This window comes from Typopeltis vanoorti, chromosome 10, assembly GCF_054136105.1.
Source record: "Typopeltis vanoorti isolate ZY-2024b chromosome 10, IOZ_Tvanoo_1.0, whole genome shotgun sequence".
Taxonomy (NCBI): domain Eukaryota; kingdom Metazoa; phylum Arthropoda; class Arachnida; order Uropygi; family Thelyphonidae; genus Typopeltis; species Typopeltis vanoorti.
The window spans coordinates 140,301,828-140,320,395 of NC_143558.1; the positions used below are offsets into that span (position 1 = coordinate 140,301,828).

The 18,568-nt window shown below is 37.9% G+C and overlaps 1 protein-coding gene across 1 annotated transcript in view; it reads right to left on the minus strand.

Annotated features, from left to right (window-relative positions):
• Nucleotides 1-18,568, minus strand: part of LOC150102839 (RNA-binding protein 28) — a 230,136-nt gene that overhangs the window by 13,097 nt on the left and 198,471 nt on the right. The window contains exon 12 of the mRNA XM_090399233.1: nt 6,070-6,156. Within this exon, the coding sequence (XP_090255359.1) occupies nt 6,070-6,156 (87 nt within the window). The remainder of the gene's footprint in view (nt 1-6,069; nt 6,157-18,568) is intronic.

An 18,568-nucleotide genomic window follows, 5' to 3' on the forward strand; every position in this document is an offset into this window, starting at 1 on the left:
TTGGTCATCTGTGGAATTTCAGATTTACACCCTCTTCCTGGTTGGCCTAGTCTTATAAGCAAACAAAAGAATATAGCAGCAGGGACAGAGAAAATCGCAACAAACCATAGACAAAAGGTTAGTTTCACTTACCCTATTTACTTGAATATAAATCGCACTTTTTCCCAAAAAATTAAAGTTAAAAACCATGGTGCGAGATATATGTGTGAATTTTTGAAAACTAAAGTTTTCAAAAATTCATGAAACTAAATCCCAAATATTCATTATAATTGCTCACATTATTTATAAAATGAATGCGTTTAAATTATAACTATTAACATTATATACATGATTGGCCGCTCACCTTCATCATGCGAGATATATTTCAATTTTTAGCAACATTGCTTCTGTAGTTAAATTAAAACAAACAGTTTCATTATTGCTTGTCCTTTTACCATTTCAGAATCATACGATCTTTGAGTTTAAAACCAGCACTGTAATTTCTCCATATTTCAAGCAAAAATTACCAGTAATTTACAAGACTTCAGATACGTTATGAACAATCCTTCATGAATGACTAATAAGAAGTGAAAGCAAAGGTAGGCCAATAGAAATAGCGTAGCTATGAAGACATGCATATGATTGGGGCAGTATTAACAAAAGATTGTACGACTCAATGACAAAGGCAAGTCAACGATTGTTCATTTAAAATGCTGATTCTCTTCAACCAAATTCAAAAATATATTAAACTGACTTAACCTTTAAACTTTTTTCATGTGCAAGGTATATGTGAAACTATTTGATTATTCCTATTTATAAGGCTATGATTTGGCCACCTGTGTTTCTTGGGGGATCAGAAGGTATGAAGATTCAAAGACGAGTGACAGCTGGTGTCAGGTCAGTGGAATGTTCCTATGAGGATATGTGGGTTGCAGAGTTTAGCTGAAAGGCAGAGGAGAGGGAATATGATACAAATTTATAAGTTACTAAAGGGACACTATAAGACTGACAGAAGAAATTTTCAATACATGGGGAGTAAGGAAGAAAACAAGGGGTGAAACTTGGAAGCTGTCTAAGGGTGTGCAGATAAGGCTCTCTACTTACAGAGTGGTGAATGAGTTGAATGAATTGCCAGAGGTGGTGGTGGTGGTGCGTGTCCCAATAGTGAATAGGTGTAAGGATATGTATAATAGGTATTGTGTTAATGGACAGAGTGGGTCTCCTGCAATGAGTCTTTTTGACTTAGCGGAGTGCCCATACAAAAAATAATATCATCCTAGCTATTGAAGTGAAGCTAGGAAGGATTATTAGATATAAGGCAGATGTTAATAGTGGCTCTTAAAAATGATCAAAATAAGCTTTAAAAAAAAGTAGATAATGATGCAAGTTTATCATCTAAAGACAAGGCTAACTTACTGGCATCACTCTTCAATTCCGCATTGATGACCTGGGCAAATTTCTCTCCATGCAATACCAAGAACGGCTCCCTTCATGTCTCCCATAGTCTTCTGACAAAAAGAAATTCAAAGAATCCTTAATAACCTGAACACAAACAAGGCATCTGGTCTTGATGGTAGCACACCTATTGTGCTAAAAAAAAAAAAAAAAGTGCCTCAGAACTAACACCAATCCTGTATCGCTTCTTCAATCTATCCTATTTAACTGGCATCTAATCTACAACATGGAAGCAGGTCGACATCCAGCTCATCCCAAAGAAATGTGATAAAAATCAATCAACTCTTGAACTACCTAGAAACATCAGTGATCAGCTGTATGGATTCCACCACATGCGATATACAGCTGATCTTCTTGCTACCACCCACCTCTGCACTCTGGCCATGGAGAAACTCATGTGGTTTCCCTAGACATTTCAAATGCATTTGATTGGGTTTGGAAAAGGGATCTACTTAACAAACTACCATTCTACAGTCTGTCTTCTTCACTTTGCAACTGGGTCGCTCAATACATGTCATAGTGGATGGTTTACTCTCCTCAGATTTCTCCACCAATGCAGGGTTCTGTTCTTTCACCCACTCTCTTCCTCTTGTATATACAAGGGTTGTTTGAAAAGTTTGGTAAATTTCCAATAGACGGTGACACAATTCATTCATTCATACCAGTGTTGGCACAAATCATCTTTTCCATGACCCTGGCAAAATTTTAGCCACATGCAACGTGTAGCTCTCATTTGGCAAACATTTAAGATGACCGTGTTCACATTTTCCATAAAAATGGAGAAAAAAGAGTTTCGTGCAGTGATAAAACACTTTTATTTGAACAAGTGGATGGCCATACAGATCAAAGCAGAGTTAGATGCAGTTCATAGGGACTCTGCACCAGCATTAAAGACTATTTATTTTTGGATAAATAGGTTTAAATGTGGTCATAAGTCCATCGAAGATGAAGCATGCTCCAGACCCCCGACTGGGGTCACTACGAAGAAAATGCTTGAAATGGTATCGTTATGGAAGACCAAATGAGAGTGCATGAGATTGCAAGCATCTCAACTGAATGGGTGTATAATATCATGCACGAAAAATTGCACCTGAAAAAGCTGTGTGCTGTGATTGTAGATCAAAAAACACATGCAAAAAGATATTTCAATGCAGTGTTTGGCAATGTTTAATCGCAATTCGCAGGAGTTTTTTCATCGATTCGTGACTGTATATGAAATTTGGATCCACCACTCCACACCTGAGTCCAAGCAGCAGTCAAAACAGTGGACAATGCCCGGTGAAAGAGCACCGCAAAAAAACGAAGACCTGTTTGTCAGCTGGGAAGGTGATGGCCCTTGTTTTTTTGGAATTCCCAAGGAAATATCACGACAGACTATTTGGGAAAGGGTAAGACAATAACATGAGTCTATTATGCATCATTGTTGGACTGTTTAAAAGAAGACTGAAGGAAAAAAAAAAAAAACAGCCAAGATTGGTGCAGTGCACAAAAAGTGCGCTTCCACACATTGCCCATTGCAATGGCAAAATTGTACGAATTTGAATTGGTTCCACATCCACTGCATTCTCCAGACTTTGCCTCATGTGACTTCTTGTTCCCAAACTTAAAAATTTGGCTCAGTGGGAAAAATTTTCTTCGAATGCAGATGCCATCAAGGCTGTCAATGACCATTTTGCACAATGTGACAAATACTACTTTTTAGATGGGATAAAAAATTGGAAACTTGCTGGACTAAATGTGTAGACCTTGATGGAGACTATGTTGAGAAATAAAGGTGATTTTTTTCCAAAAAAATATGTTTAACTTTTTTTTTTTACCAAAGTTTTCGAACAACCCTCGAAAATGATCTGCTCTGACTTCCAATCCTATCCATAGCTTTGCCAATAACAGTACACTCCATTTCTGCTTTTCATTCAACAAACCTTGTAGTGCTCAAGTATTAGAATCCTCAAGTTATACCACAACCAGTGACCTGAACTCAAATCTCCTGACTCTATTCCAGTGGGACAAAGATAACCTTGCAAACTTCAATCCTGTCTGATCCAATCTTGCAAGAAAGAGATCACATCCCTCCCCCTTACCTTCACTAATACTGAGATATCCAAAAACAATCAGATTTTTCTTCTTAGACTAACTTGCACAACCACATTTCACCTAGAGTTTCTGCAGCCACCAAAAAACTTGGTGTATTTTTTTTTTTTTTTTTGCAGAAGACACTACTTTACACACAGCCCAAATCTGGACAGCTGTGAAATATTGCTCCCATATTTAGGGTGGTGGTGCACCAAAATTCTCTAAGATTGCTTGATTCTACTCAAAAGAGGGCAATCCAGCTAATTAATGACCCCTCCTGAAAAAAGTGTAACTCCCTCTCTCACAGGTATTCAAGTTTCTGCCTTGTGCCTCTTCTACAGATATTTTCATAGACATTGCACTGCTGAATTGGCCACTATAATTACTCTAATATGCTCCAAAATCATTAAAACAAGAGTCACTGCTAACCAATACCCTTTTACAGTCCATCTCAAAACACACCAAACTAACTTCCTGCATCCTCTTTCATTCCATCTACCTCTGTCCTTCGGCACAGTTTCCACCACTCTGCCTTCGCCAAAGATTAGAACCCTCAACTGTTTAAGCAAAACGTGAATAGATTCCTCCTTTCTTCTATTCATCTTGTCCACACATGGCACTGATGTGCTATAAGTTTTGTGGCATATTGTGTAAGGATTAGATTATACACACACACAACACAGTATATACGAAATGCACCTTCAATCAGCCATAAAAGCGCAGGAACAATGCTCTATACCAAAACGACAGACCCAATTCCCGAGGGGGGAGGAAGAGACATTTGTCAAGCTCAATATAGAACACACAGTGAAATTGTAAATCCTGCCACTACCAGCATGGGAGTGGAGGTCCAAACTGAAAACTTGCTGGTACGGCCACATTCAAACGTGGCCGTACCAGCATTGAAGATGATCCACGTGAAGGACATCCAAAAAGTGTAACACCAGAAATCATTGATCAAGTGCACGATATGATATTGGATGACCGGCAAGTCAAAGTGCATGAAATTGCTGAGACTATAGGCATTTCAAAAGAACGTGTAGAATATATTTTGCATGAAGAATTGCAAATGAAAAAGCTTTGCGCAAGATGGGTACCACGCTTGCTCACAGCAGATCAAAAACGCACTCGCATTAAAATCTCTGAACTGAACAGTGATTGGAGCGATTTTACATGAATAAAACTGATTTTGTGCGTCGATTTATTATTATGTATGAGACTTGGATTCACCATTAGACACCAGAATGTAACAGAAGCCAGTTGTTCAGCACCAAAGAAGACAAAGTCGGTTCCATCAGCAGAAAAGGTCATGGCATCAGTGTTTTGGGATGCTAAAGGCATTTTGTTTATTATCTTGAAAAGGGTAAAACAATAACGGGGGAATATTATTCCGATCTTTTAACCAGACTAGATGAAAAAAGACCTAGTTTGCAGAAAAAAAATAAATCATCTTTCATCAGGACAATGCACCTGCCCACATAAGTGTTTGAGCAATGGGAAAATTAAGGGATCTGCACTATGAATTGTTGGAACATCTACCCTATTCCCCAGATTTGGCTCCCTCTGACATCTATCTCTTCTCAATACTAAAACACTTCCTCACTTGATTTCTTCAAAGCAAGAGGTGATTGCAGCTGTAGAAGGGTATTTTGCAGATCTGACTGAGAACCACTACAAGGACAGGATAATGGTGCTGGAGTATTGCTAGAATAAATGTATTAGTCTTAAGGGAGATTACGTTGAAAAATAAAAATAATTCTAGAAATTATAAATTCGTTTCTTCATTGTTAGGCCAAGAATTTTTCAGACCACCCTCGTATGGCTCACTCACCTTAGCAAACTACACACAATCCAAAACTAATGTTTAGAGGGTGTATGGTCCATAAGAAACATACAGCCTCACTGAGAAATTGACATCCCTGAGATAAAAACTTTCCTATGCGAAAAGGCAGCAAAATTCTTAGCAAATGCTGCTATCCACCCTAACCCAGTAATCCAACAAGCAGTTGACAAGTGAGTATGATCCTGCAAAACACAAATGTTCCCAAACCATACCAAACAGATAAGTTCTTTATAACCCACTGCCAGAAGCACAAAATGGGCAACCCAAGGCTCAATAATATTCCTAGCCCGTTACAGTATGCCATGTGGTAGTAGACTACAACAAATATCTTAGGACAAACAACTGCATTTTTTCCCCCTCCCAAACAGAGAAAACTATCAGTACAGTATCTTCGACTCCAGGAACCCTTGGAGACAAATTTGTTAACACAATTAATAAAATGCAAGAATGAAGCTATACTGAGAAGTATGTTTGAAAGCACTGGCAAGAACACTGGAATTAATAAACATATGCAAAAAAGAGCTTGTTTGGAATTAGCTGCAATTCAAATAACTCTCATTTTCATATATAGGTATGCTTTATAATTACCTCACAACTTCTATGCATTCTGAATTCTACTTCTTTTGAATCCAGATAGTTCTCATGCAACACTACTTAAACTTCACATGAACTAAGACCTTTATAAATATAATTACTCCATGAAAGCATATAAAACAAACCTTGTTTTTTACTTTACTCTTTTCAAGCCTTCTTTCTCTTACCCTCAAAGCCAACTTATTCTCAATAGAAAATTCCACAATTGGTCGCTAAAAGACAATAACTATATATTACTTTTCAAGTATAACAATGTTAATTTTCTTTGATAATGATACATAAGGTGCATCATTATAAAAGCCCATTACTTCATAAGTACAAAACATAACTAAGTAAATTTGAAGCTCTATTTAAGTGATAATATACAGCAAGATTTATAACATATGTATGTGTTCAAAATGAGGTGCAACTTATAATAAATTTAGTTTAATCCTTTATCCAAGTGTGAGCAAACAAAGTTTGCGCCTGAAAGTATCTTCAGGACTGGGGTAACGTGGTACAACACCAGGGTACAACATCTGCCTGGTATCTCCACTTGGGCCTGGCTCCCACTGAAGAGACCTCAATAAAGTTCAAAACTAGTCTGGGTTGTGGCCCTTCACTTAATGCATAACATTAGACATATCCACAAGAAGATGTGTTTTTCATTATGGGAAATACTGAGATAGGAATGTTGGTAGCTTGCTCCACCTTTGCAAGGAGTGCCCTGCTGTTGTACCACCTTACCCCAGTCCTGAAGATACTTTCAGGCACAAACTTTGTTTGCTCACACTTGGATAAAGGATTAAACTAAATTTATTATACTCTAACCAAGTGAAAAATAAACTTTCAAGAGGTGCAACTTCAAGTACATGATATTTGATTTAATACATTTTTGTCATTTATCAAACATATAACATTATTCATATCTTCCTGCCACAACAAAAATTATATAAAGCTGCATGGATAATACCAGAAACTGCAGTTTTCCCATCCCTGAATACATTCAGTGATGAATGCAGTATTCAGAATTACCTATGGTGAATGCATATGATTCAAAAGAGCAGTTTATGGGGAATGGGGAATTTTGTTAGGACTTTTCAGCAGTTTGCTATAGTGAGCAACAATTTCACTTTCATTAAAGTGAAATTGTTTGCCATTAAATGACTGAATGAGAGTTCAATACAATTAATACCTCAATATTAGTTTTCTATTAACAAGTTTCTTTCAACCTGTTCTTTCATCTGTTAAATTCTAATTTGATTAGAAAATACTTCAGGGTTAGAGCTAGGTAACTAAAAGCAACTATAATAAGGAAACATCAAGAACTAACCAGACATCAATCCAATCTCTAATTTTACACACAATACATCCAATCATTAAGTGGTGCACTATGGAATACAAACTTGAATACAATGAGCAGATGAGTTATCAAGTCAGAATTCAGAAAACTAAATTGTATTCTTGATGGATTCAAACTGAGCACATGCTAAAATTTGAAATGGTTCAATGGATTACTTACCATCTGGTGTTTGTTCATATTACTAAAAAAAAAATAAATAAATAAATAAAAACACTATTCAACAATTTATTAGCTATTAAGAATTGTGTAAAGAAAATCATGGAATACCTATAGTATGGAATAAACTTGAATGGGAAGTTTTCGAGTAATATGTCAAATTTCAGAATGGAAAACTGGAAAATTAACAGGCTAAGATCTCAATGGGCATTTCAAAAGTGAAGAAATATACAAATTATTTAAATCATTACAGAAACTGATATAGAAAAAAAAATAGGAAAAGGGAGGGGAAATCCTGTTAGAAATCTAAATAACTAAAATTGATTCTATCCAGTATTAAACAGTTGAACAAAATGATTCCTCTTCCACAGACCACTTCAGCCACTAGTGAAGAAATAACTATTATTTAAATCAAATGATATAGGAAAAGGGATAACAAAGAGAGAGAGAGAGAGAGAGAGAGATTGGGAGAAGAAGAAAATTCTTGTTAGAAATCTAAATAGGTAAAATAGATGTGCTTACTTCTATCAGCAATGTTCACTGGCATTGTGTATCTCTCCACTTTCCATTAATCGTGCTTTAAAACAAACAATACCTACCCAACATCTTAAGGCTCATGTGTGAATATAGCAAACCTATCTCTCTTTTTCATTTCAGAAGCTTAATGGAGTACATACAGCACTGAAAATAATAATAATAATAAAGCCAACATGTAATGCTTCCAATATTTCCTCTCAGTCACAGAGACATCTGGTACAAGTGGAACACACAAAAGCACACATGTTTAGAGTACTAACTAGGTATGTGTCCTCTATAAGTGCCAGTCAGATGCTTGGACTGTAATGGAATCTCTAAGTATTAATGTTTCCCACATTTCTTGAAATTTAATACATCCATATTTATTTAAATTAAGTCAGTTTTTCAAGGCAGCTGCATTTCCAAGAAAAAGGTCTTTCACTTCTAAACTTGCAGTGATGGAGTATGGTGGCTCCCCAACACTTAAGCCTAAATATGCAACTTCTCCTCTTTTATTTTACTCTCTCCCACTCTGGAACAATCTTTCTCATGTATATATAAATAAACAATTTCCAGTTATTCCACCAATATCAATAGGTTCCATTTCTCATAATCACTGTCTACACACACACAGCACTACTGTGCTGTAGGGAACTGATACGTATTTAACAAAAAACAACAAAAAAAAACCTACAATATATGTTTGTACTACAGCATATATTTTTTACAAAATATTAAACAAAAAAAGGGGACGTCATCATCAAATTCCTGCCATCTACCCTCAAGGGGTGTACAGGATATGATAGTACTACATGAAAAAAATTACATCATTACTAACTTCCTATCTTCAATTTTCCTCCAATTAAGTCTGTTACTTGTCAAGACTCCAACATCAGATCTTATATTTCTATCATCTAAGGCACTTTATACCATATCAATCCATCTATATCTTGGTCTTTCTCTGGGTCGTTTTGCTGCCAACCTGGCAGAGAACACTTGTTTTGCTAATCTTTCTTTGCCCATTCTGTTTAAGTGACCATACCACCTAAGATTAGCTCTGCTAACGCATTCCCAGATGTTGACAATGTCAAGTTCTTTCTTAATATACTCGTTTTTAATATGATATTGCCATTGATTCAATCTGTTCACGCATTAATCTTTCTCAGGACTCTCATATCTGCAGTCTCTAGTCTTTGGTCAAGTGTTTTACTTCTGACCTAGCTCTCAGATGCATAAGTTAAAACTGGTTTGAACACTGTCTTGTATACAGTTAATTTAGCGTTCTTACTAATTTCTCTCTTATTCCATATGAATTTATTCAATTGACTTCCTACCATACCAGCTTTGTTGATTCTATTGTCTATTTCTATATTTAATTTACCATCTTCAGTAAAAATCTTGCCTAAGTAGCTGAAATGTTTCACTTGTTCCACAGGTTCTCCATTCACAACACAGTTGACATTTTCAATGATTCTGCCTATTTTCATTGTCTTTGTCTTTTTATTGCTGACCTTCATACTATATCTATTACAACAGCTATTCAATTTAGTCAGAGAATATTGCAGACTTGTAGCAGATTTATTTTGAAGTATAACATCATCTGCATAAAGCAAAGAGATGACATTAACATCTCCAATTTTGATATCATGTTTAATACCACATTCCTTCATAATGTGATCCATATAGATAATGAATAACAGAGGGGATAATGTACATCCTTGTCTCGCACCAGATTTAACATTAAACCATCTTCCTGTACTTCAATTCTAACTGCTGACTTACAACTCAAATAAAGACTAGGTATTGCTTGATATAATGTCCCATTGACACCATATAACTGTAGCGTATTGAGTAGCTTCTCTCTTGGTACCTTGTCATATTCCTTTTCCAAATTGACGAAACTTAAATACAGATCTCTATTATATTCATATGCTTTCTCGACTATTTGTCGTAAAGTGAAGATATGATCCTGACAGCCTCTATTTGGCCTGAATCCAGCTTGTTCCTCACCAAGCTTTTCTTCCACAATTCTTCTCAACAGTTTCTCAAGTATACTTGCATAGATCTTGCCAGGAACGCTCAGTAGGGAAATACCTCTGTAATTCTCATATTCAGTTTTATTTCCCTTTTTATATATGGGTGCTATGAGAGCTCTACTCCAATCATCGGGAATTCGTCCCTCTGTACAGGCTTTCTGAACTATGCAGTGCAGCCACTGTAAGACTCTTATACCACCATACTTCAGTATTTCTGGTCGAATATCATCTACTCCTATCCACATTTCAAGCCTTTGATGGCTTTTTCTACTTCAAGTATGGATATGTATTCCTGACTGCATGCCTGGTCAGTGTTTTTTACCACTGTGCTGTCATCACTGCTTGTTTCATTTACCAGTTTTTCAAAGAAATTACTCCACACTATAAGGATATCTTTTTCTCCAGTTTTTATGTCACCTTTATCATCTCTGACTCCTTTTACAGCACCCTTTCCTCCATTTCTGAGCTTCTTCAACAACCTCCAGATTATTTTGCCACCTTCTTGATATTTATTTTCTATGTTCTTACCAAAGTCTTCCAATGACTATTGTTTAGCTAGTTTTACATAGTGTTTAGCTTTCTTACATTTGTCTGTATTCTCTAAGATCACAAGCTGACTTATTTGCCAGGACCCTTTGATAATGTTTTCTTCTTTTTCTTTCACTGCCTCTTTAACTTCCTGTGTCTACTGTGGAGAGTTCTGATTTTTCTATCATTGCAGACAACCTCACCACATGCCTCTCTGGGTGAATCAATCAGTGTTTTCTTCATGGCTCGCCACTGAATTTCCAAGGTTTGATTCCTGTTCTCAAACTCTTTCATTTTTTCTTCAATAATCTTTGTGTATTTTAGTCTATAGTTCACATCTGAGAGCTGCTCAACTTTTATTTGCTTTAAAACTTTCTTACATGTTATTCTTTTCAATGTGAAATTCAATTTTATCCTGCTCAAGACTAAATAGTTATCACTTCCAATTTCAAATCCTCTGTACACTCTGGTGTCCTGCACCAGGGAGAAAACATCACTATCAACAATAACATAGTCAGTAATATTGCAACGAATTTGGAAAAGGAAGAGATTGCAACATATTTCTTTGAAAAGGTTAAATGTACAATATGAGTACTGGGGCATTCTGTTGTTTTTTATTATTATTATTATTATTGTTCTGGGAAACTCCAAGGAGTCGACAGACTCATCGAGGGAGGCCCTAACATCATGTCAAGAACAACTATTCAACATTCACACAGTATCTATCATACCTTGCCTTGAACTCATTCACGGTCGTAGCACCCACAACAGACTCTGGAAGCTTATTCCACTCATTTACCACTCTCCAAGTAAAGAACCTAGCTCTAACACCCTTGTCAACCACGCTCTTGCCCAGCTTCCATGCATGGCCCCTAGTCCTCCCACCACCAGTCATATTTTCAAAAATATCTTCTGGATCAATCTTATAAAAACCCTTCAGTAATTTGAATGTCTCAATCATATCACCCCTCCTTCGCCTATCGTCCAATTTCTGCAACCCACAAATCTTCAACCTATTCTCATAAGGTTCATTCCACAGACCTGCTATCATCTTGGTCACTCGTCTCTGGACCCTCTCCACTTCCTCCCCATCACGAAGAAACCCTGGTGCCCATAGCTGGGCACAGAAGTCCAGATGGGGTCTTATCAAGGCTCGATACAGAGGAACAGCAACTTGTTCATCTCTGCATGTTAAAGTATTTTTCAGAAGCCAAGTGATTTGGTGAACTGTTTTAGTTACTTTTGCAATGTGCCCCCTAAACTTCAACTCCCTATCCACAAACACTCCCAAATCCCTGGCCTCATCAATCTCCTGGAGTATGGTTCCACCAATGCGATATACTGCTGCTATTCTTTTCACCCCAAAGTGCATAACCTTACACTTTGCCACATTAAATTGGCATCCATTTTTCCTAGCCCAGTCCTCCAAACTATCCCAATCATCCTGTAAAATTTTGACATCCTGTGCACTCACAATTGCTCTACCCAACTTTGCATCATCAGCAAACAAGTGAACACTTCCTCTCAGATCCTTTCCAATATCATTGATGAACAAATTGAAAAGCAGTGGTCCAAGAACAGAGCCCTGTGGCACTCCACTAGTCACAAGACGTCTTTTAGACTCCACTCCTGAATAAACCACTCTTTGATATCTCTCCTTCAACCACCCTCTTATCCATCTCACCAACCCTATATCTATACCCATCTGCTCCAGTTTACTGATTAGGGTTCCATGTGGTATCCTATCAAAGGCCTTGGCAAGGTCCAGTAGTATCACTGTAAACCCATTACCCCTATCCAGTTCAGCCGTCACTGTGTTATAAAACGTGAGCAAGTTACTGAGGCATGATCTACCCTTCACAAAACCATGTTGTCCCCCATACAATATCCCATTTTCATCTATCCAATCCTGTATTCTTTTCTTGTCTAATTTCTCTAAGACCTTGACAATGATTCTTGATATGCTAATCGGTCGGTAATTTACGACAGCAGTCTTGGAACCACCTTTATGCAGAGGAACTATTTTCCCCTCTTTCCACCCGCTCGGGACTAACCCAGGCCCGAGACTCAAATTAAACAAAATGGTCAAGGGTACTGACAATTCTTTAGCTGCTTCTCGTACAACACGAGCTGGTATACCATCCAATCCCACAGATGTATTGACATTGAGGTTATGCAATAGACTACTTACCTCCACTTCATTAACCACAATTCCCGTATAATCTACTGGTTTATTCGTTTCTGCAATGTCACCACCTAGATGATATACTTTTGCAAAGTGCTCACTCAGTAACTCAACTATCTCAACTGATTCAGTTACCTTCCTACCATCGCCATTCTTTAAAATCAATCTGCCATGTACATTTTTCCTTTTACTTGCTACATATCTAAAAAACTGTTTAGGATTCTCTTTAGCCTGCATGGCCAATGTTCTTTCGTAATCCTTTTTTGCTTTTCTTACCACACTCGTCACCCTTCTGGCCTGCGCTTTATACCGTTCATGTGCCTGCCGGTCACCCTTCTCCTTAAATTCCCTCCATAGTTGTTTCTTTTTTTGCAACTCAAGCTTAATGGTGTTATTTATCCATTTAACCCCTACTTGATTTATTATTCGGACTCTAGGTATACAGTCAGCCATTGCTTCATGCAAGCACTTCTTAACTACCTCCCATGCACTATCAACTTCTAGTCCTTGCAGTTGTACATGCCATGGCACTGAACCAATCAAACTCCTAAGCTTGTCATACTTTCCAGCCCGATAATTCCACATGTACCCTGTCTTAATTGAAAATTCTACACCTTTAGCCACCTCCCAAGTTAAGACCCTATGATCACTCTCACCGATTGGTGGCAATGTGGTCATATTTGTTACAGCCAAATCCTCAGATGTAATTACTAGGTCAAGCACTCTCTGACCCCTAGTATTTTCCATTACATGCTGTCGCAGATAGTTATTCCTTAATAACCGCATAAAATCCAGTTCCTTCCTCCCGTGTGTCCTCTCCTCACTCCAATCAATGCGACCATAGTTGAAATCTCCCATAATAATCACCCTCCTTCCACCCATTTCTTCTATTTGCTTGTGCATACTGTCACCACCATCTTTTCCATCACCTGGTCTATAGCAGCACCCAATTGTATATTTAGTTCTGCTAGCCACAATCTCACACCAAATGGCCTCAAATGTGCTCTTTTCTCTATCCTGCAATTCAACTTCTATTCTCCTTGGCTGGAGCTCATCAGCTATCATCAACAATACTCCTCCCCCCATTTTATTCTCTCTGTCATTCCTGAACACACTATACCCATCACATTCAATCCCACTAGTTATATCATCTACAGTCAGCCATGTTTCACTAATACTATAACCTGTGGTCTGGAAGTGCCAACCATGGCCAAAAACTCTTCCTTCTTGTTCCTAATACTCCTAGTATTAGTGTACATGAATTTAAGACCCCCATTAGCCCCAACCCTACCTTGATGCCTTATATTAACTATCCCACTCAGATTTGTTGTCCTTATTTGCTCTGGCATATTATATTCATTCTTACATTCAACTGCCTCCATAAGGACTGTATCTCTACTCCCCCCCCTAACAAATCTAGTTTCCCTGAATTTGCACATCCACTACATTCAGCAATACTTTCTCAAGTCTTCTTACACCGTAAGACTTCAAATGCAAGCCATCCATCTTATATAGATCTTTTCGCCCATCAAACTCACTCCACACATCCACAAATTCCACACCACTCGTCATACATAACCCACGCATAAAGTCATTCGCAATTATAGCCCTCGTTTCAAACATTTCACTGTCATACCGTGGCAAAAGACTAATCATTCTAACTCTCTCACTCTTTTCTTTTGCTACCTCAAACAATTCATTCAGGTCTTCTATCATTTCCATTTTATCTCCTTTCAAATCATTCATACCTGCCACAACAATCATTTCTTTCACCCTTTCCTTTTGCTCTCTAATAGACGCAGTTACGTCCTTTATGGTCGCACCAGGTTGGTACGATTTTGCCAAATCCTCTACTAACACACCTCGTACTAACGAGTCTCCATACAGCACTCTATCCTTCATTTTGTTCATGTTCACATTCATACGTCTATTTTTCCTGTCATACCTTTTATTATTGGTTGGTTCATTCAGTCTACTTTTGTTCATACACTCTAGCTGTTGTTTTGCTCTTTCTATCGCACTATTCAACAACGCGATCTCACTCAATGCACCTATCTCATCTTTTTTGTTCTCTAAGAAACCATTTATGCTATCATTCACACTCTCACAATTTTCATGTACAACCTTGCCGTTTCTTGTCATATCTCTATTTTCTTCATTCTGAAGGTTGACAAAAAATCACACTCACGATCCGAAATACACTTCAATTCCTCATTCTCCCTACATTTTCTACACACATTCAATCCTTTATTATCATCTAACCACACTCCGACCGCACTCCGCAAAGCGTACATTTCACAGCTAGTACACTGACTCATTTCTTTTATGCTACCGTTCTTTGATAACGATGGCAAACCTTCATTACTGGCCGCCATTTTCCTTCGCACAGGTGCCATATTGGTAACGTGTTTTGTCAAATTATACGTTATAACACACCAAAAATAGACGCACTAAAATACGCAAGGCAAACAAAACAAAACTACACAATATTAAGTAATTTGTATCGATAACTAAAAATGATACTTATCTTATCTGGAGCTTGCACGAACACTACACATTACGAATTCATCTAGCGGCGACTTCCCGACATAGATTATGTTATAAAACACTTTAGTACACTAACCATGCTAATAAAGCTCCAATAATATACCAAAATTACACACTTAAGTCCATTAAATTGAATCCAAAACACCAATAAATGAACAAAAAACACAAATCTCTCAGGAGCTCTCCGATAGCACGTCCGTTCACTAGCTAGCCTCGACACCACATTTTGCAAACAGAATGGCAATATGAGCCATTCTGTTTGCAACAGAATGGCTCATATTGCCAAATAAGGAAAGCAGATATTCTCCTAGAGTTGACTGTACACCTATATGCTGATAATGGCATGAGAAGAGGAACTCATGGACTTTAAAAAGATGTTACTATCAGATTCCACAGTAGAGGCTTATCCATTAAAAAGCTGTATCATCCAAAATCAATTACAAGAAACATTATCAGTTGAGAAATATGAGGTGCCTCCTCATATCGGACTACTAAGGGCTCTTGATGTGCAATATATATATAGCCTCTCACAGTCAAGTCATCCCTACCTCAATGCAGTATAGCATGTTTCCACAAATGGGGCTCTGGCAAACCTGGTGAGCACTGCTGCTGCAAAAGTGTACCTTTCCCAGTTTGAGGAAATGTCGACTATACCTCTAGGTGGTAGATATCTTTCATCCAGTGAAATACCACCACCAGCTTCCTTATTAGAAACATGAAGTGGATGCAGCCATGTTTGGTCACCAGAGCAAGGATTCCAGTTTCTGTCTATCCCCCTCTCTTCCCACATGCAGTAAGTGATATCCTCAATTACAAGGTCCTCATAATATAGTAGGCAGAGACATACCCCCCCCCCCCCCCCACCATTCGAGGATACAGCAGTAAAACGATTCTGCAGACTGGTCACTGGTTAGTGCACGGAACCAAATGAGTTAGTAACAAATCTGGAGATTTCCCAATCAACTAGCATCAAATCCACCAGCCAATTATTTTGCTAGTTCATGACTGGAGGGAGACCAATCAAGGCCATATATGAAAAGGAGACCATGTTCCCTCTGTGTGGGTGGTATCTTTGCGAGACTGTCACCTTTCACTGTATGCCTATTTCCTTCTTCATTTTTTTCTTACCACATATGATGGATCATAACTCAAAGAAATGTGATTTTACTGCAGATCAGAAAAAATATTTTTAAAAAATCATAAACAACAAAAAGTAAACAAAAAAAAGTTCTGTTTATTTCAACATCTGCAGCCTAAACAGTAATATAAACAATGTGCACCACCACCTACAGTCATCTAAATCAGAATTACCTGAACACAAACAAGGCATTTGGTCCTGACGGTATTTCATCAACCTATCCTATCCAACGGGAATCTACCCTAGAGAAATGAGAACTGCTCTCATTTCTGTTTTCTCCAAAATTATAGAGAAGGTCATCAACAACCAACACTTGAATGATCTAGAGACCTACCAACTAATCAGTGATCAGCAGTATGAATTCTGCAACTCAAGATCTACAGCTGATCTAGCTTTCCCCATCAACCTTTGGATTCAAGCCACAGAAAAATTTGGAGAAGCTCACGTGGTTGTCCTCAGCATTTCAAAAGCATTCGACTGGGTTTGGTAGAGGGGCCTACTTAGCAAAGTGCCATCCTATAGTCTGCCTGCGATGCCCTGCAACTGGATTGCCAATTTTCTCACTGGTCACTCACCATATGTCATGGTGGATGTTTCCTCTCCTTAGATTTCCCCACCAGTGCAGGAGTATCCAAGAATTCCATTCTTTCACCTGCTCTCTTCCTCTTGTATACAAAAAAAGACCTGCTCTCACAAACTTCCGATGACAGTACACTATTTCTCTTATTCATTTGATAAACAAACTTTGTAGTGCTCAAGTATTAGAATCTTCAAGATCCATCATGACCAATGGCCTGAACGCCGATCTCCTAGCTATATCCCAATGGGGTAGAGACAACTTTGTTGACTTCAATGCCACCAAAACTTAGTCCTTTCATCTCTTACAAGAAAAAGCTCACATCTCTCCTCTCTTACCTTCAGCAATATCCAAACACGATCAGATCTCCCTTCGTGGACTGACCTACACCTCCAATCTTTCCTGACAACACAACACACATTTCAACTATGGCTTCTGCAGCTGCCAAAAAAACTTGGTGTACTTTTTCACACGACACTTCATACTTTCACAGCTGCTAACTCTATACAAATCCCAAATTTGCTGAACCATGGAATATTGCTCCCATATTTGGGTTGGAGTGCCAAAATCCTCTCTAAGATTGCTAAATTCTTCCAGAAGAGGGCAGTCTGGCTAATTAGTAATCTCTCTCTCACATATATCCAATTCAATCCTTCCCTCTCTCACAAACATTCAGTTTCTGTCTTGTCTCTTCTACAGATACTTTCATGGAGAGTGCCCTGTTGAATTGGCCACTATTATTCCTCCACTTTCTTCCAAAATCAAAACAAGAGCCACTGCTAACACCTTTTTACAGTCCACCTTGAAACTCACTGAACCAACTTGACTGCCTTTACTGAAAGAATACAACCTTCAGCTGTTCAAACAAAATGTGAAGAGATTCCTCCTTTCTTATCCTCTTGCCCACATACAGCAATAATCTGTTATAGGTCTCGTGACCTTTTGTGTGTGGGTGATATTTTACACACACAGAAAAAAAAAAAAAAAAACACAAGAAAAGCAAAGAGTATGTATAAGGGTGATACAGAAATCTCAGCAGTTGAATGTAGAAAATATCAATCACATCATGTTCAAAGAGCCTGAGACTTCAGGTTAGGTAGCAGGTCACTATGCAAAGAGCTGCAGTAGTTCACTTACCAACCAGAATAGTGGATAATCATCACCTTTCTCAGAAAAGGGTTCAGTACCTTGGACCCTTTTCTGAGAAATATTTTCTCATATGTGTTAAAGCATTAACCTCACTAGGATGATATACCCTTGCAAAGAGGTTATCCAGTAACTCAACTACTTTATCTATGTCTGTCTCCTTATGACCATCATCACTCATTAAGGTTAATCTTTCATAGTCATTCTCTCTCTCTCTCTTAGCCACATAACAAAATAACTCTTTGGGATGTCCTTTGGCCTGCTTGGCTAGATTCTTCTCGTAATCTAATTTTACCTTCCTTGCCTAAGCTTTGTAATGTTCATGACTTTGCTGGTTACCTTTCTCTTTATATACCCTCCACAGCATTTTCTTCTTCTGTAGCTCATGCTAAACGATACTACTCATCCATCTAACTCCAATCTGATTAACTCTCCTTACCTCAGAAGAGTGTA